Raw genomic sequence first — 25,711 nt, forward strand, 5'->3', positions numbered from 1 at the left:
TATAAAATAAAACTGTTTTTGTTAAATAAAAAATGAACTTTTCCTGCAAATGAACTTCGTAGACTTCTTGATCTTGTTTTCATTCTTTCGGTGGCCTTCTTCTTCTTCTATTCAGCCGCTCTTCCTTCCGCGGCTGGCCCTCCGGTTGCACGCTCCGTACTGCGGAGGGGGTAAAGTTATACTCTTTTCAGTTTGGTTACATTTCAATGGCGACATACGACATATTGTAGAACAGGCTTTAGTTGCAAGCCGATCGCAAGGAGACGCAACTCTTGTTGCGACAACCAATCAGAAGCGTCAATAGTAATGTATGCAACTAATGTAATAGAACGGCTTTTACCGCGCGTTAAACTCCGTAAATCGAACACACAGCCCAGCTACACTAGCGACCTCGTGACATTTTCTGGAAATGATCGGTTTCTATCTATGTATGTGAATACACATATATAACAGCGACTGATTTCAGAATGGCGACTGTCTTTAGTTAGGAGAGTACTTATTCTTGCTAGTTGGAATTCGTGTGATCAAAGCGTATATACAAGGCTGTTTATGTGCTCTCAACGCGGAATTTGTTAAAGATGATAATCGACAATCCGGATCAATTTAAGGCGTGGTTGACCGCTGTCTTGGAACCGCTGTAAGTAGGCCAGCTTGCCGAGTGTACTTTTACGTATGTGTTATACGTGCTTGATGTAAATGGCCGTACATGTGGAGCGTTCTGCTCTCTATGTAACTTGTTATTTATATGTAATAATGTATTACCGATTAACCTTTGCCTGACTCGATAGATTTTCTCCATCAATATTAGCATATAAACAGTCTTTCGGGCATCGAGTGACCATTCAAACAATAACAATAACAACCTCTCTTTTCAACAGGGTGAATTCCTCACACCCTTATTACATCTGTTCTATTGCATCTTTTAAACTGATTATAAATCAAAGCAAGTGGTTAATATGTTGACTGCTATGCTGCATTTTCATGGATTGTTTCAAAACTTGATTAAAAGTTGAATAACCAAACTTGCGGTATAAATACATTCATTTTACAATACATGTATTCGTTTGCTAGTTTTATTAGTTTTCTATTGACCACACAATTCGTTAGGTGCAATTGGTCCAATTCTATGCCTAAGCAATGAGTGTGACTAATGAGATGCGGCAACATCGTAGTATCAATCATCAGTGATCCTTGTGACAATCAATATATTAATTATACTTTGTGTGTATTATATTATTGTTGGAAGGTTTATGTATATTTATCAAACTAAAGTTTCATATATTTAATCCTTAAATCATTTTAAATATCAATATATTTTATAAAATCAAGTTAACTCTAAAGTACTTAACAGATGATATAATTATTTATGAGGTTGCATTATTACTGTTATATAAAAATCTATATAAAAATTTACTTTAGCAACTTAATTTTCCATAGATTTGTCAATCGCATGTTATTTTTTATTAGTTATTATTTAATACATAGCGATTATATCGTTCTATTGGATTACAAAATGAAACTTTCCAATATCTGTGTTTTTGGTGAACGAATATGTGTAGTTGTACCATCAATTTTAACACATTCGCAGCCAACGGTTTTGAGGCGAAACCCTTAGCTGAGTACCGCATACAATTTTCAAAAGTCTCAGCTAAACATTTTGAAATGACGTAAGACTATGTTACCGGCATTCAGTTAAAAAATCTGAAATGACGTAGGACTATGTTACCGGTATTCAGCTAAAGAATCTGAAATGACGTAGGACTACGTTACAGGTTGCGAATGCGTTAACATTACGTGTAATATTTATGTAAGTTATTCATTTATATTTTTTCTATATATAATATTTATACAGACCTTTACTATATAGACAATGTGAATTATATTGATTATTATAAATTATGTGAAAATAATATAATTAAGTCATAGAGATAATATATCTAATTCAGAATTAATCATGAATGTATTAATATAAAAAGGATTAGAACAATTAATAATATTGCATCTTTTGCAAATTTTATGATATTGCATGATAGATTGAGAAGTTTAAATATAAATATCAACATATTTTTTATTAATCATTATACTGTATGTAATATTAATAACAAAAAGGTCAGAAGAATGTTGCATATCTTGTGAACATAACAAGTTTAACATACATAATATTTATTTTTCCTTTGCATTAGTGCGAAGTAAAACTTATAGCTGTTATTGATTTTTAGTGGTATTGTAAAATATTGAAATTTATGGTGTGGTGGTATATGTAATGCAAACCAAAGAATTAGTAAGACAAATACAAAATGAAATGTAGAAAGCAGTTCGCAAATTTTTATTAAGAAACATTTCATAAATTATCTATAATTATCTATAGTTGACATGTTTAATATAGTTACGTTATATACATGTAAATTATTGTACTCTCTAAATTTCTTTGGGTGATTTCTAGGTTAGAATAACAATATCTTCACTTCTTTGAAGTGAAAAACTCAATCCAAGCAACTGAAAATATATTCTAACCTAGAATTCACTCCAAGAAATTTAGAAAGTGAATTATTCTTAAATTCTCATTTTGTATATGTAGCTTATTATGTTTTACAAAACAATTGAAGGATATTTTAAGTTTTTAAAAGTTTATTTTGACATCCACTCTTTTTAAATGAACACATTTAGTACAAACAGAATTTTTACTAACTCTCTAATGGTGAAGTGAAGTCATATTGACCCCACGGTTTCATTTATTTTACAGCACGTACGCGCGGCTTTTCTTCTTATATTGTAATTCATGTAATTCTTGATGATCGTATAACTTTTCTGTTAATATTTTTGGCTATGGTCCGATTCACGCTTATAGCACTGTAAGCGTCATTCTATCTCTTTTTGGCATGTGATTAACAATAAAGATAAAATGACGCTTACAATTTTGTAAGCATGAATCGGATCGCGGCCTTTATAAATTTTATCTAATGTCTTAAACAGCTTAGCTTTTATATACTTAATATACATAATTTTAAATTTTGCTATTGTTTATATATATTTATTGATGTTTATATCAAGACCATAAATTTGTTAGATTTGTCAAATTTTTACAATTCTATGAATTCCATAATTGTTAAAACTAAAGATGTAAGTATTTGTCCAGATATAGATATATTATTTATATAATGGGGAATAGTTTTTATAATATTCTCATGAGATATTTTGTGTAAAATTCTATTTCCATCGAGTGGTTTGAAGTTGATTATGATTTGTTAATTTTTTAATTTAAGATTTTACTGATATATTTTCTTTGATTTGTTTAATATTATTAAACTTTTCTTGGAAATTTATACTTTTTAGTAAATTCAACACCAATTTAAATTTGTAACTTTGGAATTTTTATTAGATAATGAAAAGTAATAGAAAATGTATTTTTTCAATACTATAATAAACGATTACTAATACTAAACTAATATACTAATAATAAACTAATAAAAGATATTAATAATAAACGATTTATTCGTAATATCTTGTATTCCTTTGAATAACAGTGATATATTAATTACTGTTTTTGGATATAGCAATTTTGTTTGTATGCATTTATAGAAATAACAATATTTTTTACTTGAAATTTATATTCAATATATAATACGTAATAGTAATCTGCACATAACTGCACATAACTTACAATATAAATAATAATCCAGCGTAGGGATAAATGTAAAATTTGTAAACATGATATTTTTCTGATCTTTCTGACGATACTAGAGGATAATTCACATAACTAGATTTGTTATATATATGTACGTGCGTGCGTGCGTGCGTTCGTGTGTCGGGCGCGCGCGCGCGCGCGCGCGCGCGCGCGTGTGTGTGTGTGTGTGTGTGTGTGTGTGTGTGTGTGGATACAGATAAAAAAGGCGATATCTGCTTTTTGTTATAAATGTAATTATACTTCACTATTTTAAATAACTTAATGCATAATTTTGTCTGTCAAAGTTGATTATGCATAGTAAATGTTTATTAATAATTTCATGTTTTTATTAGATGTGACGCGGATCCTGCTGCTTTGGCTAAATATGTCTATGCATTAGCTAAGAAGGATAAGACTTTGGAAGAATTACGTGGTGACATGCTTGAGCAATTGGATGTTTTTCTACAACAAGGTGTGTTTACATAAAAACAATTAGATATTAACCCCTTTAGAGTTTGTTGTCAGCCTAACGACTATCCAAAAAATTTTTGCTTTAGTGATAAACATTAAAATAAAATTGAATTTCTACCAATTAACCGTTTGAATGCTATAAAGACTTACAATATATAATAAAACAATATATAATAAAAATCATTCAAGGCAATTGACTTAAATGTATTCAAAGAATATATTATGCTGCACAATTGTATTATACAAGAAATATTTTCAAATGAAAGGGCCTTATGACCCCTTAATTTGAAAATATTAATATAACAGAATTCTTGAAAACTTTTTAGAAACACTTTTTAAAACCTTAAACTATACAAAACTGCAAAGAAAAAAATCGAAAATTAACTATTTCAAAACTATTTAACAATTGTATAATAATCTTAAAATCATGATATAAGAAAAGAAAGCCCGACAACGCTCATTGGTATATATTTTTTTGTATCTAAAAGAACAATCTTTTATATGCGTACAAACGCGTATACCCGCGCATGCGTTATTTGGCAAGAAAGATGGAAGAAAGTAGTTAAACAAAATGGTCAATTGTTTGATAAAATTTGAATTTGCACATAAAATATATCTTTAAATTTTTCTTAAAAAGCAAAAAGACTTTCTGCCCTATTAATTTTTTGTGAAAACATTCTTTTTTTAATTATCATAGATTATAAATATTACATAATATAGAATTATGCAAGAAAGATAGGAAAAATGTGTAAACATTTTTTTATCGTAAATAAGCCGTAAAAACTATATTTTTCGAAGAATCTCTCACATAAGAAAATATGGTATAAATAATATCTTGTAATTGTATTTCTAGAAACCAAGAACTTCGTTGAATTACTTTTTAAAACGTTGGAAACTCAAGAATACATACTTCCACTCCCTAAGAATGAACCTGATGGTGGTGGAACGACACCGCCTGGCACAAATCCACCAGCACCAGTTTTGCCAACGGAAAAAATGATTGATACGACAATTCAACTAGTACCTATGATCACGAATCCTCCTGCTCCGCTTCAAATTAATGGATCTGCACCTGCTGTAGTTAATAAGCGTGAAGCTAGAAAATCTGATTCGGATAAGGCTGAGAAAGAAAAGGAAAAACGTTCTCGAAGCAGGTGTATACTAATATTATTTCTGAAGAAAAATATATGTAAAAAAGACATATATGCTATTCTATATTATAAAGGGGATTTATGATATTCCTTGTACAGTGAACAGTGAAAGTAATTAAATTAATTTCAATTGAAGGTATAAACGATAAAGCATTTTTTTTATCACATGAATAAATAAGAGACAATTGATTATAAAATTTTAATTGATTCTTTCGTTACTACGTGCCACTGTAGTGGTTTCTTGTTAAGTAATCGTTTAGGACAAAATGTCATTATAATGGCTCTCTTCTATAACTTGTATTAATAACCGGCATGTCATTGTTAAGTAGTTTTAGACTAATAGTATGTGAACATTATATTCTTTACGTTAAAAAGGAAATTCTTTAAGAATTCCAGTGCGTTAATCGGAATCGTTTAAGTATCTATTGTTTATATCACATAAATTTTTGTATTGTAGAAGTGGCAGAATGAGATCAAGGACACGATCACGATCACGATCTTGGGAAAGGGATAGACGTAGATCCAGAAGTAGAGAACACATTCGACGCGACAGAGAAAGAGATAGAAGTCGACCATGGAGAAACGAATCTCCACCAATTAGTACCAGACGACATGATCGCAGGTATGCATGTGTGCGCGTGTATGCATGTAATACTCCTAAGAGTTGGAAAACACATGTTTTTTTTTTTTCATCGAACTTGGAAAAATATTTTTTCAACAAATATAACCCTTGCAGAAATTTTATACCGAGAATTAGTAAGGAATTAATAGTTAATACTGGCAGTATATCAGTAATTATTTGGATGATACTGTATTAGAGTTTTTCATATGTTTTATAGTTTTAATGATTCGCTCGAAATTAAATATTTGAGTTATTTTCATGGAATTGTTTTAATCCCTAAACTTGCAAATAAGCATATAAAAACACGGTTTTTTTGTTGCTGTACAATATCTAAATGTTCACTAAAGTCGGTTAAGAATATTTTTGACAGTTTTCTTATATGTAAATTTTACAATTTTATTCTTTAGACGCACCAGAAGTCGCAGTTCATCGCCTATACGACCTAGAATACGAGATGGTCCAGATAATCGCGACCATCGGGCAAGGTTCAGGAATAGGTCTCCGACTCCATTACGATCGCGGTCACGTTCAAGATCAATAGAGCGGAAAAAAATAATGGACCGTTTTGAGAAAATGGAAATCGATAGAACGGATCGAATCGAAGGAAGTCCTGGTGGTGGTACTCCAACCCAAGATAGTAATCACGGGGATGTAGATATGAGGCTATCTACAACTAGTCAATCAATACAAAGTGTTGTTGCTATTGCGAGTAATATTTCCAATAACCAAACAGGATCTTTTCAAACAAAGAGACGTTGCAGAGATTTTGATGGTATGTATTCTCGCGAATTAGAAAACGGAAAACTGTGTTGTTTAAATAATTGTAAAAAATAATTATTATTTCAAATGCTTTCTCGTTTTAATGAAACTGCATATTTATACTATTATTATGGTATAATAACTGAGATCAAGGCCAATATAATTATCTATGCCTTATGATTTAAAAATAAAGAGATATTTTTCAGTTATACGTATGTTCTAATATAAACGACGAAGTATTACATTGCATGAAATATTCACTTCTCATTTACAAAAGAAAACTTTATGTCAATGGCAAAAAATGACTTCTGATCTAAATTGACAGTTCCCAGTTTAGAGAGTGGAAATTAAAATGGGCACCTTGTTGTGCACACGCGCATGCATATGTGTTTGTGGTATTATATGTGTATATATATTTTCTTTGTAGAAAAGGGCTATTGTATGAGGGGAGATCTTTGTCCTTATGATCATGGTACCGATCCAGTTGTATTGGAAGATGTGGCGCTAAGTCGGGTTTTAACTTTTGGCCCACACAATGCCCAAGCCCCAGGAACAGTTCCGGTGACCACGGTACCAGAACCGTCACAGGGTCCAAATGGTAATGCGCCACCGCCGCATCTTCCTCTTAGCAATTTACCACCGCCTCATTTGAGAAATCATCATTCTAATATGGGTATAGTATCCACATAATTAAATCTATAGTTATTTTTATGGAATATTGATTCAACAAGAGAACCAGATATTTATCAAGTAAATTTTGAAAAGATCGATATTAAGATATACACACACACACGCGCGCGCGCGCTTCAGCAATTAAGAGAGCACTTGACTCTTTCTAAAAAAATTGACAAGATTCAAGCCGCTTCGTTAAAAGTTATCAAAATCTGAATCTAGAAAAAGTCTTAAAATTTGAAGCCTATATTTTTAAATGATCTCTATTGTTTATTGGTTCTTTTCATTTTGGTAATTTTTACGATTTGATAATTTTCACACACAAAACGACGACGAACTGGACAAAATAGAAAATTTTCTCGTCACCTTTAGGTGTCACAAGAAAAAAAATCTAAGAAAATTTTCAACTTTTCCATGTGTCCTTTATTTTTCAAATAAAGACAAAAATAATTCTATATAAAGTATATATTTAATAATTTCGCGATAAAAAGCACCAACGAATACAAATGCTATGCATTTGATGTTACACGCTCGTAATAATGTAATAAGAATTGTGATTTAGGATCTTACGGGACTTTTTTCCTATCGATATTAGATTACAAAATCTTTAAAGTTAACAAGAAAATATTATGTTGTGTTTTACAATTGTTTGACCACCTTGTAAAATATAATACGTGTACGAGTTAGATATCTCTAAAATATAATGAATAAAATATCTCAGATGCCTTTGCAGAATATAATCCAGATGCGCCTAGCATGGAGCCACGTATACAATGGGGTAGACATCCACAGCCTGGACCTGGGATTTACGGCAGAGGACAAAGGGAATTGATCAGTGTGCCGGTTATTCCGCATACAAATTCATCGGAAATCACTCATACCCAAAACAATCCTCTAAAACGCAAGCAAGCGTTTGATTTTAATCGCCTGGGGCCGAAACAGAGAGTAGTACATAACCCAGCCAATTGTTCTCTCGAATTGAAGAAGGTTCCACGGAGCTTAAACAATATAACTCAATTGAACAATCATTTTTCCAAATTTGGTAAAATTGTAAATATCCAAGTTAATTTTGGCGGCGATCCTGAAGCGGCATTGGTCACTTTCCAACTACCAACAGAAGCAAAAGCTGCTTACAGAAGTACAGAGGCTGTGTTGAATAATAGATTCATTAAAGTATTTTGGCATAACAATGTCAATAATAATGCGGCTAGTGGAGCTATCGAAAATGTACCACCAGGTAAGATTATACTTTGTGTTATATTTTTATCTATATTTCTATAACAAGGTGTAAAACTTGAGAGTTATGCACAATCATAACACTACTCTTAATGCGCTATCATTTGTTGGTCTTTTCTAACTAATAACTCAAAAATTCCATAATTGCGAAATAGTGAAGGACTTTTATATTTACATTAACTTAACCTACAAGTATATGATGGATATTATACTTGAGTTGCAAAGACTTTGAGCGTTACTGAAATTTATTTCATTTTTTCGATCTGTTCTTACTACATATAAAATCATATTGTGACCTGCGAACGAGTTAAAAATGAAAAAAAATGGCGACATCTACTGTACAGATTGTATATCGTGTGACCTTAAACCATTGTATGTTTCATATAAATATTAATAAATAATATTGAAATTTGCTTACATTCACAACAGGATGCCGTCCTTCTGTGAAAGAAAGGCTAGGCGCCGCTGTGACACTACCGGCAAAAGCTGAAGACAATGAATACGTTCCCACGCGCCGTTCTAGCGAGGAACAGATCACGCAAACTTTAATTCCAACTTCACCTAAAACCATCGTTGTTGCCACTAGAGATGACAAGGTTCTTGCAATAAAGAAGACACAAGAGATATTAGCAGCTAAAGAGACTTTAAAGAAGAAGCAGGAGGAGAAACGTAAGGAAGCGTTAAAACTGACTGCTGATTTACGCAAGAGGAAGCAAGAATTGTTAGACAAACATCTAATCGAGTTACGTGCCTTGATCGAAAAGGCCGAGAAGAATCCAGAGCAGAAAGATTCTATCATGCCCACGATAAAGGCTATGCAGCAGTCTGTCGATAATTTGCGCAAAGATCTAGCTGCGAACGGCCAAATCAGCAACAGCAAGTCTCAGGTGAAGTCCAGAGAGCAGACTCAGAAAGAAATTTTGGACGCTGAATTAGATTTAATGACTGCGCAACAAGAAGGTCAGGATGCCGGGGAATTACAGAGGAGATTGAACGAATTGCGAGCCCAAGCGGCCGTATTAGGTTTGAATACAAATCCTGGCGTTAACAGAGGCACGAGAACCAGTAGAGTTACACGTGGTGCGCATTTGCTGTACAGAGGCCGCGGTAGAGGAAGCTTCACTCATGTATCAGTTGATCATCGACCAACGAGTCTCTTAGTCTCTGGTTACGAAACCGAGGAAAAGGTAGAAGTCCTAGCGCATTTTCAAGTAAGTAAGAAGTGCTCCATTATAATCTGACATAAATTCTTATAGTGTAGTACAATGAATATGTTCTTAATACACTTTATTCATCCAAAGAACAGGTTATATAAATCTTCATTCCAACTTCGTTTAATCTTCTGTTAATCGTAATATTTTTCATCCATAAACGGTTGCGATGTATCTCTTAGATATATTAATTTTCTTATTATTTTTCTTTGCTTCTTAAAATAATGTTTCTTTTTTATCTCACTCAGCACTCGGCTGTTAGGTACCAAGGAACACAGAGAAAGAATAGTGAAGGACAAAAAGAACAAAGAAAAAATATTCATAAGTACAAGTTTGATCTTGGAGCGTAACAACGGTGATACGTTGTAGCCTGAACATATATCTATTGAATATTACAATTAACGGAGGGTTAATTTCCTATAAAATTTTTGATATATTTCAGTGCCCCCCCCCCCCCCNTCGTAGAGTTTTTCGTGCTTGACTGGCCGTAGGTTGATAACTATCCATTATCTAGTTTTGAGCCTGTTATATCTTTTGTTCAGTAGGTCATAAGCTGTAACACATGTGAAGACTAGCTAATTTAACCAGTATCCAGTTTTATATAAGATTATATACGGGGTTCTTTGAAGATTATTTTTCTTTTATCCTGTACATTATCATTATATGTATAATTTCATTTCATTTTCAACATAGGAACCATTGCTTTCAAACTTATTAGATTGATATATTTTTCTAATTAACATTCTAAGCAGTTTACATACAACTTGTTCATTTTTTCGTTCCAGCAATTTGGTGAAATACTAAATCAAATAGTGGATGACGCAACTCCTTCGATTGTGATCAATTTTAAGTCAAGGAAAGAAGCCGAGGTTGCTCTAGTAAAAGGACGTACATTTCAAGATAGATTATTGTCAATAACTTGGGTGTCTGGTCATCATTTACATCGCGGAGGAGCTGGTAGTAATTCAAATGCACCTGTACAACTTTCATCGCATTCTGATCAAGCTGCACCTACGACAGACGACGATATCGATTTGGAAGTAAGTTACTTAAATCATTAATTTTTATTTAAAATCACTTCTCCAACAGATTACCATTTGTTTAAGCATCTGGATAGATTTTTTTAAAGTGAAAAAGTATTCCAACCAGAAAGTGACGTGAGTGAAAAGTGCGTTCAACGAATTTCTTGCATTTCGCTCTTCTAATTTCTACGTGAAAGGCATTGATGCGCTTGTATCACGTTTGGGAGAAGTGTATCGAGGTGAAATGGAGACTATTTCGATTGACAAGATGTATATGAAATGTGCCGAATAAAAGTTTAAATTCAAAATTCAAAAACGGCCATTTCATTTGCAACAACCTAATAGGCATTGTGGACGATTAATTGAAAAAAAGGAAATGGATTTGAGAAGGAGAAGGAGAAATGAGGAGAAAATGTGTAATTCCAGTTTTTTTTATGGAAGCGCGTGAAGATGGATTGTCAAATCAAACTGGTTCTTAATCCGCCATTTTTGTAGAGTATTAAGATGATTATAAAGTGTCGGAAATAAAAGGCGCGGTATTAATCTGGAAGCCAAGTCAAATTAATAATAACATCCGAAAGAACAATCTCTTGTGGTTGTCCTTACCGGTGTTATTGATCAGTCGAACAAAAAATTAATTGAAAATAAGAGTCTTTTCGATTGATTTTTTGTTCGACTGATCAATTATAACACCGGTAAAGGCGACCACCACAGATTGTTCTTTCGGATTTCACCAAACTCGAAATATATTTTAATATTATACTCCACTAAAATGCGTGGTGAAGCAACTTGATGCAACTCTCAAATATTTGAACATATAATATTAAATCATATTTTTCGGCGAAACCCAAGAGGACAATCTCTCTGGTGTTCCCCTTTTGAATATTCGATTGATATTTTCCAGGAAGTATAAAATTTCCAATTATATAAGCAGTGATTGAATTTGTAGGGTACGGCGGAAGCGCTACTTCTCGAGGAAAACGAGGAGGAAGAGGACGAAGATGGAGAGTCACGTAGCTGGCGACGATAGCAGCGTCAGCAGCAGCGTCAGCGCCATTCGTGACAGGGATTTAGGGGGTACAAAAGTAACGACTGCGTGATCACCCGGGCCGATCGTACTTTGTCCGGCATTTACGCCTACATCGCTGCACCGCAGTTTGATACATCTAATACCGTGATTTTCACGAAGAAGTCAGATTATGTGCTCATCAGCATTATCTTGAGTGTTACACTATTTGTTAATATTATCAAATATACATATACATACATACATACATACCGGCACACACACACATACACACGTACGTGTATACATGTGCGCGCGTGCGTGCATGCGTGTCACGTTTGTGTGTACGTGTGTGCGCGCACGTGTACGCACCGTGTATGGTACGAACTTGGTGTATCGTATTGACGAAAAAAATGCAGTAACGAATAGAAAGAAAATAACCGACGATAAGCAAGATTCCAAGAAATAATTAACCAGAATATATCCCATTATTTGTAGAATAAAATCGCTATGTTTTGTATGGGAAAAAGTGAAAACACCTTATTCTGATTTTCAAGTCCTCTTCTTTCGCACACACAGTTCAAATTGTTTCCTAAAACTCTCTTGTTATTTTAAAGCTTAATTAATTAATAGACAAACTTAGAATAGAAGCTTGTAATTTTGAAGATACTTTGGAATTATCGTTTGGAAATATTCAGGAATTATCACTCGAGAAAGTAAAGAAAAATATATTTATAACTTGTACGATGTACAAATAGTTTGTATGTATAATCCAGTGATAAGTCACAACATTTCAGTCGATTGGCTGTTTCGACATTTATCTATTGTACCTAGTGAGAGAAATTCTTGTAATAATGAACAGTACAATGTATTATTTCTATTGTTTCCTTATGTCAGCATATGTCATTGAATTAGATATTGCTATAACTTAAGGATAAAGTTTTGCGTTTTATTTATATAAATTTCAGTACAGAATGAGTATCATTCGTTTGTATGATTTTTGTTGAAATAGAATCATTTCATTGGCTGCGTATGATTTTGAGATAATATATAGTCAATGGAATGGTCGTGTTGAGACAAATTATATGAATGAGAACATTCACTAAAAAAGTAACAATTCTTAAATGTGAAATATTTCATTTGATCTCAAGGTAAGTACTGAATTATATAATAGCTTATTGTAAATAATATAAAAAGTATATATACCCGAGAAAAAAATTTTTTAGGGGAACCTGAGGCATAACGGAATCAACAGGCATGATGGTATATGGTTGATTATTTTTTACAGAGATGCTGTCATGTAATTACATGTCTTGCAATAATTATTGTTAAATGTTTCTTGTTGTATTCGATTGCCATATTTGTAGCAGCTGAAAGCTGCTACAAATTGTTTAACGAGATCGCTGTGCTCTTCGCAACTGAGTTGCAATTTCTTCGATACATTTACATAAGCAATGATAAAATTCTATTTTTATTTAATCGTTGTAAATATATATTTATTTTATTAACCCGTTGCGGTCCGCGCTATATTCGCAATTTCGTCCCAGCCGCACAGATTTCGCTAATCGCTCAACCGCTTGGTACCGTTTACTTTGGAAAACATTTATGAGCTTGCTAACGCAACGTACTTATGAATAGGTGGATGTATAAAATAAAAGTTTAAGATTTTGTAAACATTATTTTTCATTGTTCACAGCTTATAATTTACCATGATATGATAGCGTTTAAAACATTCTCCGACATGCAATCCCGGTTTTCTGTCGCAGGTTTCGCATATATATGTAGTCTCTCTTCTGCCACCAGGAATATTTCGGTTTAAACATATTGTGCAATCTTTGTGTTTACGCTGGGGATGCAGTGTAATTATATGTAAGGTTCCATCTAATCGCTGTTCCTTGTCGCTGGATGATGGTCGTCCTGTTTTTGTTGTGACACGCAAGTCCCCAACAAGTCCAAGCAAAAGTTCTTCTCTAAATAGTTTGTGGGAAATCTTCTTGTTGTTCGAATTAACAGTAGATGCTTTGTACAAAATAAAAGCATTAACAATAGACGCTTTCAATCCCCAGAAAAAGACTTTTCTCCACCATTTCAGGGATTTACGTAAGAAGCAGTAGGTTGCAGTGTATTGATCTGCTAAATCGACGCCGCCCATATTTTTATTATATTGCACTATTGTACTTGGCTTCAAAATTGACTCCGCTCTATTTCCAAGTCTCTTATTTCTTACAAATTCTGATTTCGATGTACCCCACGTTGATAGCATTGATACGACACGTTTATCGCGCAAGGAGCAACGTTTCATTTTTGCACATTTCTGTTGGTAAAGTTATCTATTTCTTGAATTATTTGGACCAAAAATTCAGGGAACATTTTGTACCAGCCCAGAACATTTCGGTACATGAATCCATTGTTGGATTCAAAGGTAGAGTTTCATTTAAAACTTATAATCCAAAAAAGCAAGTGTTTGCCCAATTCTTAATTTTGGCAATTTCATAAAGGGAGGTATTCCTTTTCTATTCGTCATTACCGTTCCCGTTATATAACATTTCAAATTAAACAATTTTAGTCCAAGTATTATATTGGTATAGAGTCTATCCGTAAAGATGTGGTATCCTGTAGCATCGGGTATTGATTGCTTCAGATTATTGTAAAGGTATAAAACAATTCGGGTTGTGACTGGTAAATCGGAGCAAATGAGTTTGCTGTTTACCAAAATATGGCATAAAGGTATATATATATATATATATCCGGACGATGACTCGGCAAATACATATAGACGAAGTCCCCATTTGATTGGCTTTTTTGGATTATAAATTTTAAATGAAACTCTACCTTTGAATCCAACAATGGATTCATGTACCGAAATGTTCTGGGCTGGTACAAAATGTTCCCTGAATTTTTGGTCCAAATAATTCAAGAAATAGATAACTTTACCAACAGAAATGTGCAAAAATGAAACGTTGCTCCTTGCGCGATAAACGTGTCGTATCAATGCTATCAACGTGGGGTACATCGAAATCAGAATTTGTAAGAAATAAGAGACTTGGAAATAGAGCGGAGTCAATTTTGAAGCCAAGTACAATAGTGCAATATAATAAAAATATGGGCGGCGTCGATTTAGCAGATCAATANTCTTCCATTGTTGTCCGCCTGTGGTGTTTCCAAATGCAGTGCTCGAAATATTTGTAAAAACCGTTGACGCATACAAATTTTATTATAAAATGGAATATTTGCGTGGAATTGTGTGTTCCAATAACATTTTATGTCACTGAGAGGCATTAATCCTATGTTGATAATTACACCCAAAAATGCTTGTAATTCAGCAACAGTAACATCATACCAGTTATGCCATATCGAGTGCACGGAAAGTTCATCGTTCATGGTTAATTATTTCCTGGGCATATAAATTTGTTTCTCTCACTATTTTAGTAACAAGCTCATCTGTAAGAAATAGTGAGAAAAATTGCAGAGGTGTAGTGCAATTACTTGGAACTTGCGGCCTTTTCTCCCGTAGAAAATTCTATGGAACCAGAATACTCGTCGTTTTCACAGACATTCTGCCAATCATTATTCTGGTCCGTTTCATTATCATTTGTACTACTTTCAGACGTATCAAGAATTCTGTTCGTATGTCTGCTTCGACTCACTGTAATTATGTCCTCCGATTCTTCATTACTTTCCACTTCAAGTGCACACATTGTTCGAAATTGTCTTTCTATGACCTCGTGACAGTCACTGTCACTACTTTCAAATTCATTGTCACGCACCGTTCTACGTCGTCTTCTTTCCTGTCTAGCCATAATCTTTCGAAAAAAAATTCTCTTATGGCAATTTCGACTTTGAAAATACTTTTTAACTGCACTACAAATTCCAACTGTACGGTGGGTTTGAAACTATTAAAACTAAGCTCTTGCTTTCAAGAGGCCTATTCGGGATATGCTACACCGCATCTTATCTCTTTTAGCGTACGATGAAGACTCTGTCAACATAGGACGAAACGAAACGCAGTGTCGCTCGATATAGGACTTGCTGGAACGAAACGCAGTGCCGAGTGACGCTCGACATAAGACCGCAACGGGTTAAGGTCAGTATTCATAGTCAGATCTTTAAGACCGTCTTAAATTTATTTTGAGATGCTGTATGACTCATTTCATTGACTACGAAATATCTGAAGATGAACTTAAGACGGTCTTAAATATGAGATCTAACTATGAATATCAGTCTAGTCTTTCTTATTTTCATTCGTCATTTTAATAAAATATCTGTGCAAATATCTATTATCCATGATATTTTATATTACCTAAAGTAAACTTGTATCATTTCGGGACACCCGAGGTTCACGAGACATATATGGTATAATGGATGTGCCGTAGTATCATACATTGTGGCCATAGATTTATATAGATTATATACGGGATACGCCGTTAAAATCCGGATATGGGAATGTTTTATCGGAAAAGTCGTTTATTAGAACCAATATCAAAATACGAATAAATGCTTTGATATCCAACTTAAAGAATCCTTTCTGAGTCATCTTATTCGACGAAGCTGCCCTGTGCCTTGATCACCGCCTCGATCCTATTCTTAACACGTTCATTGCCAATCACGCGATATCACGTGATGCGAGTTCTCACCAAACGGCCGATCACGCGTTATCGCGTAATAGATATTTAGAGTACATAAATCCTATGTACATAATAATAAAAGCATATAAATAATATATTAACTTATTTTGAGCACAATAAAAACTAAATAAAAAAATTAAAAAAATACGAAATTCCAATTTTCAGCTTGGCAATGAACGTGTTAAAAAATAAGCATGCTGTTTTCAACCGGGTCCGGTCTATGGCTGCAAACACCACCTCGATGGTGGCCCAGAGGGAGGCCATGTTGGGATGCCTGGACTCGTTGATAATTTTCTCGACTATACTCTGCATATAATAGTCGAAGGGGTTCACATCAGGACTACTAGGAGGCCAGAAGTCTTTGGACCAGAACATGTCGACGTTGTCGGATAGTCAATTCTATACCAAATAACTCGCGTGAACGCCGTCTTGCTGGAAAATATACAACTTTCCTGAGACCACAACCTCCATTCCAAACTTTTACCACACGTTCTCGAGATCTCTAAATAGACCTCCTCCGTGACCGTTTCCCCCTTCTGGAAAAAGTGCGACAGCATAATGGCAATTCCAGAATTCTTGTCTCGCCCTCTTCCTTGGATCTTTCTTACCGAGATGGAGGAGCCCTCGTTCTTTGAGGCTGCGTATATGCTATATAAAACAATCTGTAATTTTTTCATTATTTTGAAAATAGGTATAAAATATATTCTTAAATCGACAATATATTGACAATATATTTGTCATAAATATATTGTTTAGACAATATATTTGTCTAAAAACTTGACAATATATTTTGAAGTTAAAACTTAATACATTACCGCCGTTATTCTTTTTCATGGGCAGCAAATGCAGCGGAAAGCCATTCTATAAAATTTGAATTACGTGACATTTTTTGCTGCCGCAGCATATGAAAAGGCAGCTTAAGAGGTATGTTCGGAAATTCTATTCGATGGATAGAGTAACATTTGATTGACCAATCAAGATGGAAAAGGCAAAGATTTCTTTATTATGATTGGTTAATAAACGCTATTCTATTCGTCGAGTGGAATTTCTAAACACGACACAGAATGATGTTGAGGAAATTGCCTGCAACCAATATTGAGAAAGAGATTTCTCTCTGCTTTGAGTGGTGTTGGGGCAGTATCTATGGTCACTTGGAACCAATACTGAGAGGGGGAGAGAGAGAGAGAGAGAGAGATTCTCTCTACTATTGCACAGTGAATGCAAACCGGTGGTTGTCACGTTGAACTGCTGACGTAGAGAATTTCGGTTCTGGAAAACAATGCATGTTGGTTAGAAATCCATTGGTGCATAGTAACGTCAATTAATTTGTTTTAATTAATTAATAATTTAACGAAAAGACGTCGCGATTTTCGACGAATAGCAAGGCACGATAATGCATACGGTTCTAACGCGCGGAAATGCTATCTTAGCGTACACGTTGAGCGTGTCAGCTTGCCTTACATTTTGCTGTTTCCTCTCAACAGTGTTTATCGATTATAGAACAAACGCCACGTTAAATACAGTTAAAGTTGTTGTGTAAGTAACGACAAGCATGTTAATAATTTTATCGTATCGTTAATTAAATTATAAGCACACTTCCACCGGGTTCTTGTGTCACAATCTGCCAGAGAAATATTTTAAGTGGAGATAACATTATTATAGAACATTTCAATATGTCAAAAATTGGTGCACTCTACATTTAACTCGATACAGTCAAGAACGATTATGATAAAAGGATATTTTGTTTTGCAGGAAGAATGTGCCAGATTATAGTGCATCAAGGGAAAAGAATGACCTGGGTTACTTAACTTTTGATTTACAAACTGATATCCTTTACATATAGTATTATATAATTATCTTTAATGTCCACATATGGTATTGAAATTGCAGATTTAATTAGAACAAATTATATATTTATTTTCATATGTTACTTTAGTTTTGAGCTTTTATCTCCTGAGATATGAAGATGGAATTCTGAAAAACATGTTTTTTTTTTATATAAAATTGTACTGTCAAAGATCATCTACATTGGAGGTAATAAGACTACAGAATAGGGTGTAGGAGTTCTTTCAATGGAATAAATCGTAACAATCGTTAACAGGATGTAAACAAAATGGATCATTTCCATTTCCTATTGCCAGCCAACATCTTACTTTGTAGTTATTTCTGCTTATTTCTAATGTAGATGCTGTTATTACTTCTGCTGTAGATACTGCTTACTTCTAATATAGACTGTCCTTTACAGTATTATCTCAAACTATTTACCTTACATACCTTTTACATCTCACTCCATTATTTAATTGGAATGTTAAACAGTTATTCCTGTATCTTACAGCGGAATACCAAACAGAAAATAATGAATTTAATCAGGCATGTTTTCCAATTTGTTAATGTATATTCTATACAATTTATATGTAAAAAAATTCTATATATATTTTTATTGTTATTAACAGGTAGTATTATGGGATAAAATTGTACTTCGTGGAGATAATGCTGTATTAGACTTCAAGAACATGAATACAAAATACTATTTCTGGGATGATGGCAAGGGTCTTAGGTAAAGTATGAAAAATTATGAATATTGATTTGTTCTTTTTTTCTAGTTGAATTGGCTGTATTAAGTTCAAGAAATATATAGACACTGAAGCATGAAAATCTTGTACAAACGCTTCATACGCTTCAATGTGTATGTAAATTTCTTGAACTAATATAGCCAATTCAACTAAAAAGAATAAACCACATTATACGACGATTTTTATTACATTCATAGGTAAAATCGTGGATGTTAAATTTACTATTTTCTTCTTACAGGGGAAATAAGAATGTCACGTTAATATTGTCTTGGAATATTATACCAAATGCTGGATTGTTACCTAGTGTTAATTCTCTCGGTTTTCATACTTTCGCATTCCCATCTGAATATACGACATTGCGTGTATAACATTATATTTAGATATATACGCGTTACGATCTTGATTGTTGATTTTGTAACGTTTTTATTTTAAATTTCGTAAAATCCATGCATAATAAATATGATATTATTTCTTCACAGACATTCTTATCTTTTGATTATTGCTATTGTTGATTTTGTAACGTTTTTATTTTAAATTTCGTAAAATCCATGCATAATAAATATGATATTATTTCTTCACAGACATTCTTATCTTTTGATTATTGCTATTTGTATACTTTTTCAATATTCAGTCAACTATTATTTCATATTTAATGGTTGTTTTAAGAGTTACTTACTAGACATCTATAAATATGTGCTCATTAAATATATAAAAATACATATTAATTAAATTTACCAAAGTAAATTTCTTGTTTTACCAAATATTTAAGTTACCCCTTCTCTTTTCCGAATATATTTATATTTCTCCTTAAATATTCCACATGTGCGTTTCTAAATTTTTTTCGACAGATATTTTGTTATCAATTATTGCTATTTTATATATTCTTAAATATATGTTAAACTTTACTCTTGTCACTGTTCGAAATTCGTTGTGTTTTAGTGTTTTTTTTGTCTTCGTCTTCACTCGATAACTCGTCATCGTCATTCTCTTCATCTTCGTATTCATCTTCATCATCGTAATCGTCGTCATCGTCTTCATCATCCTCATTATTTTCGTCATTATTAGCATAACTAGTGGTTCCATAGCAAGATTCTTGATTTCCTATCACATAAGTAAATGTTTTTATTTATCATATGCAAAAGAGATAAGTGCATAAATATTTCTTTACTGGGAATAGATATTTTGACTTACTATAAGAATTATATCCATTTTCCTCGTCAGACTCAGATGGACCACCTTGATTTTGTCTGCCAAACTTATGACTTCTCGCTAAAGAAAAGGAAATGTGTGTGAATGTGTATGTAGTTAACCTGAGAAGTCACCTTATTTTTTGCTCTTATATAAACAATCGCCATTTAGATCCCAATTAAAAAGCTGCTATTATTAACAAAATATAGCATATTATCGATTGCTCTGTGATTCATTATTATTTAGGGATGTTATAAATATAGACTTGCTTGTTATATTTTGCAGAACTTTTGTAGAAAAATTTTTTTCAAAAATGCATTGTTTACGAGATATTCAATCATCTTGGAATACTCTTACCACTCAGTATATTCATAATAAAATGAGATTAATTGCGAAGAATATTGTTGAATTAACTACAATACTTACTGGACATACTTAAATCCTTAGTCTGTGATGTTTCAAAACTACACTTTGGACAAGGAATGGCTTTATTCTTCTCATATTTAAAACCTTTCCTACGAACATGATCCTCGCAATAGCATGTCTTACACCTGAGACAAGAATATTGTCCCAAACGGTTACATGATTGGCCTGAAAATGCCAAATTTAATATATTAGATCATAATTAAAAGAAGAAAAGTAATATATATGTCATAGAAATTGTTACATTTAAAACTTTCAGCCTCTAATATTTGGCAAGATGCTTGATGCTCAAATTGATCATCTTCGCATAAGAAACAATTGCAGAATGAGCAACGAAATATTCTTCCACCATGATCCCAAACTCCTCTTTCACACTCTTGACAAATAGCATCTATCAGCGGGCAGATACAAGCGTGAGTAGTGAGGCACCGTCTTCCATGACAAACCCAGGCTTCACAGTGATCACATATGGCTCCCTGAAATAAATGACAAAAGTATCAATAATATAATTAAATTTCAAGCAATGATCCTTCATAGTTCAACATTCATGCAAATTTACTTGCCACCATTCCTAGTCCCGTGGTGAAGACACCGGGATGACGTACTACGCAATCTCCTGTTTTCAACATACATTTTATTTTGCCACAGTGCGCACACATGGGTAATCTTTGTAAAGTTTGGCAAAAGTAACAGAAGGCACGGCTCTTTTGCTTCTTGTTACACTTATCACATTCCTACGATATCAATGAAACAATTGTATCTTAATTGCAAAATATCATAATTACTTCATACATATTGCATAAATATATTAGTATGTAATATTCACCATCACCGAATTACAAGGAAATTTCGCCAAATCTATTTGTTCCTTCGCAGTTCTAATTTCCTTCTGCCGGAGTTTCTGCTTCTCAGCTTTCCTCCGCTGACCGGTCTTCTTTTTTGGCATTTTATTTTATTGACGAAACGTTTTCGTTGTGGAAAAACTCGACTCCTCACAATTCCTTAAAACTTACAGTTGTAACCTATATAACCTGCGTTCACAGAAATAACTAGGTAGTAAGCTACCGATTCACACAGCTTCCCCTGCTTCTTCATTAGGTGGTTTGCTGGCACACAGTTCTCTCGGGACATTTCCGAACGATGTCACACGAATGCACACTGCGGCTGCTTCTCCATGTGGCATAACTTGCGTCAGCCAATCAAATCGTCTCAATTAACTAATTACCAATTACCACAGCGGATTTGATTGGCTGACGCAAGTTATGCTTACGCCCATGGGGAGGCAGCCTGAATATTTCCGAACGGCTAGTGGTGTGCACACAGTGTGTATCCCTGAACGTAATCTAGATCTATCAAGAAAACAAGTATCATGTGACGTGGGCTTTGCTTGAGGAACTCTAGTTACTATCACATGGCATAGCACGCTTTGTGCAATATACATTTCGGTGTAGAAATAAACCTCTAGTCTATGGCGTCTGCTCCTGCCGACCTTTAATCAATATCAATATAATCGTAATATTTTATGTAAATTTAACTTATATTTATCGATATATTTATCTATATAAATAATTGTAATATTTCAGTATAATGAGTATCACAAAATATACAAAAGTATTAGGGGCGTTTCACATCACAAAACGAATACTTAGCCAGCGATGTTTATTTACAAATATGAAAAACGATATAAAACAGTATGACATTTTCTTAAGGAAATATCGTCCATTCCTATCGCAAAAGGTAAAGTTTCCTTAGCCAGTATTCACTGCGTTTAATAAGATTTGAAATATTAGGTGTATTAATTTTAACAATTAATAGATACAACTGAAAGAAATAAATACTATAACTCGTGGTTATGCATTTAAAAAGAAAGATAAATATGAGAAAATCATAGGATCCTGGTTGCTCACATGTGGCGGCATGGTTTTCGTAGCAGTTGCTTTAGGTACACTCATCTATTTTGTATTTTATTCTTATATCTGTACTGTTATAAAAATTATTATAGACAAAACTTATGGCAAATAGAATTTTAAATGTAATAACTCCTATAATCTAATACATTGTTATTTAAGTAAAAAATTAATATAGTGTTCTTCCTATAATGGATATTATATGATTGACAAAAATAAAGTACACTTGTTAGACATCAAAAGAAATTGTTTATCCTCATATGTGTATCTAGGAGGTATAACAAGACTTACAGAATCAGGTTTATCCATGGTCACTTGGAATTTGTTAGGAGAAAAAATGCCTCTTAATGAAACACAATGGCTCTTAGAATTTGAACGTTACAAACAATTTCCCGAATATAAAATGTGAGAAATAACATCATAATATCAATGTATGAACAATTAGTATATATAAATTTATGTATTATTAATAAACTTTTCTGTAGAAGCAACTACAATATGACATTGGAGGAGTTCAAGCGTATCTGGTGGATGGAATATTTACATAGAATGTGGGGACGTTTGATTGGCATTGTATTTATATTTCCAGCATCGTGGTTTTGGTTCAGGGGTGTACTGAATAGCAAAATAAAAAAACGGGTTGTTGCCCTAGGCTCGTTAATTGGCCTGCAAGGACTTATGGGATGGTACATGGTTAAATCTGGGTTAGAGGATCGTTTTGTAGAACCTGCTGATGTACCACGAGTGTCGCAGTATCGGTTAACTGCGCATCTTGGATTGGCATTGCTTATATATACCGGATTTCTTTATAATGCGCTGGATTACTTGATACCGGCTCAAAGGCCAATTACTGATCTTTCTACTAAAATTGCAAATAACGCAATGAAAGCAATAAGATTTAAAAGATTGGTTTACATGACGAAAGGATTGATTTTCTTCACAGCCCTGTCAGGTGCTTTTGTAGCCGGAATGGATGCTGGCCTAATTTACAACACTTTTCCAAAAATGGCCGACAAATGGATACCTGATGATATATTTGCCATATCTCCTACATGGAGAAACTTCACGGAGAATCCAACCACGCTTCAATTCGATCACAGAATTCTGGTGAGTTAAAATATATAGCCACTCAAAAAAAAAATATATATATATATGTGTATAGTTATGTATTATTTAATGTATATATTTTCTGTCTCTCTCTCTCTCTTTTGCACAGGGAATTACTACCATAGCATTGATAACTTATTTGGGTCTCGTGTCGCGTAAACATAAACTTCCTGGTCGAGGAAGACAAGCAATAGTTGTATTACTTTGTACTGGTTATCTTCAAGTACTTCTAGGCATATCAACTCTGTTGTATTATGTTCCTATAACACTGGCTGCCTCTCATCAATCTGGTAGTCTTTTCCTTTTAAGTACTGTAATTTGGCTATGTCATGAATTGAAGTATTTAGGAAAATTTGTTAAATAAGTTTATCTATAAAATACGAATAAAATAATTGAACATTTATAATGTCAAATATGTATATATATATTTTTTTTTAATTCCTAAGATGTGCCGCTATTCATATTCACTGTTATCACATAAATTCTGTTCGTGTAATAATTTAAATATTAGGATGTAAAGCTTTTGCGCAATGTTTTACTAACGTACGTTTTATTTCATAGTACATTATATTATAATAATCAGCAATTTTTAGGAATTATTGTATATACAAATTTGTTCTTTAAATAACATGTATATTATCAAATGTGTAACATTGAATAATTATATATTGTTTTCTCATATAATTCAAATTAATCCAGTATCTACAAGTGACACAATCTTAAACAATACTAATATGCAAAATGTAATGTATTTTATATAGCACTGCTGCTTATTTGCCAAAACAGAAGTCAGTAGCACTTAGTAATACCATCTGACCAAAATATCTTGTGTAAACACTGTGCTTAAGTGATAACTTGTGTAGCCTTAGATATAATTTATCACACACATCACACCCACACGTACAAATACATACACATACACTCACGTTTTTACCTAATCTTAAAACATCTTACTGTATGGCAGTTATCTCATTATCGCCAATTATTTTTGTGAGTTTAGAATGCTTCGCATGCATTGGTCCAATATAATATCTTTAATATTAAGTACCATTTTTTATTTAGGCAGTTAAAATTATATTTCATCATGCAACAATTTATATTTACATAAAAGTTTTCTGTACTTTTGGCATCACATTTTTGCTTAATGTTGAACAGAGTTTCAGTATTAACAAGGACCATGTGTATTTTAATATCAGATATAAACAAAAATACAACTATAAAAAGTGACCAAATTTATATATATATATATATATATATATATATATATATATATATTTATATTTATTATTATTATTATTATTAGACAATGCACAAGGGAAAAATGAGAATATGTAGATTACACAATATACAGAAATCTTACCTAGTTTTTTTTTTTGAGCTGTCATTATATGCTAGTATATTATGCAAAACACATGTGTTTTGATGTAATCGTATATGAAATAATTCTTCTGCCATAAAAATTGTAATTTCTTCCTTATTAGTTTTTGAACATGGATATTTATTGCAAAGAAACTGTGTGTAATAAATTGAGCATTAGTGTAATAAAAAATGTTGTCAACATTATTATATTATAAATTAAGTGCACTGAATATTAGTTAATTATTATTTCATATTAGTATATGCAATCATCACATACAAATACAATCTTAATGTATTTTATAATTCTTTCGCAATCGAGAAATGTTAAAGCCCCCATAATCTTTTGTTTCTGTCTTTTTTTTAGAATAANTTAAAAGAAAACTAGTATTACAGCTATCAACATTTTTAAACTTTGACCAATTAATCGAAACTGGGCAGTGCAAATATTTATATGCATAATAATACATTATTTAAGTAATACATCATTAAATTATTTTTTTTCAGTAATTTTTACCCACATTTATATATATATTCCAATATGTACAAATGTAAAATACAAGAACATCATAAAGAAAGCTTCTTGCTCGGTAATAACAATAATCAATCCGTTTGATGCAAAGCACATACTCTTAGAGAGCATGTTCCTGATGTGTACTTCAACTATCTTATATTTAAGATTATAGTCTATTTTGAAGTACACCACAATATATATAAT

General features: G+C 32.8%; 4 protein-coding genes across 8 annotated transcripts; 3 read left to right on the forward strand and 1 right to left on the reverse strand.

Annotated features, from left to right (window-relative positions):
* Positions 1–456: 456 nt before the first annotated feature.
* Positions 457–12,397, forward strand: LOC106751029 (RNA-binding protein 26). 5 transcript variants are annotated; one of them, XM_014631776.1, is made up of 10 exons: positions 457–637; positions 4,018–4,136; positions 4,989–5,289; positions 5,744–5,908; positions 6,316–6,680; positions 7,095–7,340; positions 8,061–8,576; positions 9,005–9,786; positions 10,572–10,826; positions 11,758–12,397. In XM_014631776.1, exons 1-10 carry the CDS (start codon positions 579–581, stop codon positions 11,836–11,838), a joined length of 2,889 nt encoding a protein of 962 aa, XP_014487262.1. In that variant the 5' UTR covers positions 457–578; the 3' UTR covers positions 11,839–12,397. The 5 variants fall into 5 exon arrangements, with proteins under 5 accessions (XP_014487262.1, XP_014487271.1, XP_014487290.1 ...); XM_014631785.1 differs by having other exon boundaries at positions 8,073–8,576; positions 11,758–12,394; XM_014631804.1 differs by having other exon boundaries at positions 11,743–11,829.
* Positions 12,398–17,589: 5,192 nt separating this feature from the next.
* On the forward strand, positions 17,590–19,492 carry LOC106751057 (signal peptidase complex subunit 3). The gene is made up of 5 exons (XM_014631839.1): positions 17,590–17,975; positions 18,192–18,265; positions 18,721–18,809; positions 18,893–18,996; positions 19,251–19,492. The coding sequence occupies exons 1-5, from the start codon at positions 17,833–17,835 to the stop codon at positions 19,378–19,380; spliced, it is 540 nt and encodes a 179-aa protein (XP_014487325.1). The 5' UTR covers positions 17,590–17,832; the 3' UTR covers positions 19,381–19,492.
* Positions 19,412–21,749, reverse strand: LOC106751049 (zinc finger protein 330 homolog). The gene is made up of 6 exons (XM_014631827.1): positions 21,450–21,749; positions 21,187–21,357; positions 20,868–21,099; positions 20,627–20,791; positions 20,204–20,281; positions 19,412–20,113 (listed from the first exon to the last, which is right to left on the reverse strand). The coding sequence occupies exons 1-6, from the start codon at positions 21,567–21,569 to the stop codon at positions 19,908–19,910; spliced, it is 972 nt and encodes a 323-aa protein (XP_014487313.1). The 5' UTR covers positions 21,570–21,749; the 3' UTR covers positions 19,412–19,907.
* A 276-nt stretch (positions 21,750–22,025) lies between these two features.
* On the forward strand, positions 22,026–24,038 carry LOC106751573 (cytochrome c oxidase assembly protein COX15 homolog). The gene is made up of 6 exons (XM_014632494.1): positions 22,026–22,135; positions 22,207–22,360; positions 22,439–22,565; positions 22,803–22,935; positions 23,016–23,637; positions 23,747–24,038. Exons 2-6 carry the CDS (start codon positions 22,211–22,213, stop codon positions 23,999–24,001), a joined length of 1,287 nt encoding a protein of 428 aa, XP_014487980.1. The 5' UTR covers positions 22,026–22,135; positions 22,207–22,210; the 3' UTR covers positions 24,002–24,038.
* Positions 24,039–25,711: the final 1,673 nt, after the last annotated feature.

This window comes from Dinoponera quadriceps, unplaced genomic scaffold (assembly GCF_001313825.1).
Source record: "Dinoponera quadriceps isolate SergipeBrazil2010 unplaced genomic scaffold, ASM131382v1 scaffold46, whole genome shotgun sequence".
In the NCBI taxonomy this organism is placed as follows: Eukaryota; Metazoa; Arthropoda; class Insecta; order Hymenoptera; family Formicidae; genus Dinoponera; species Dinoponera quadriceps.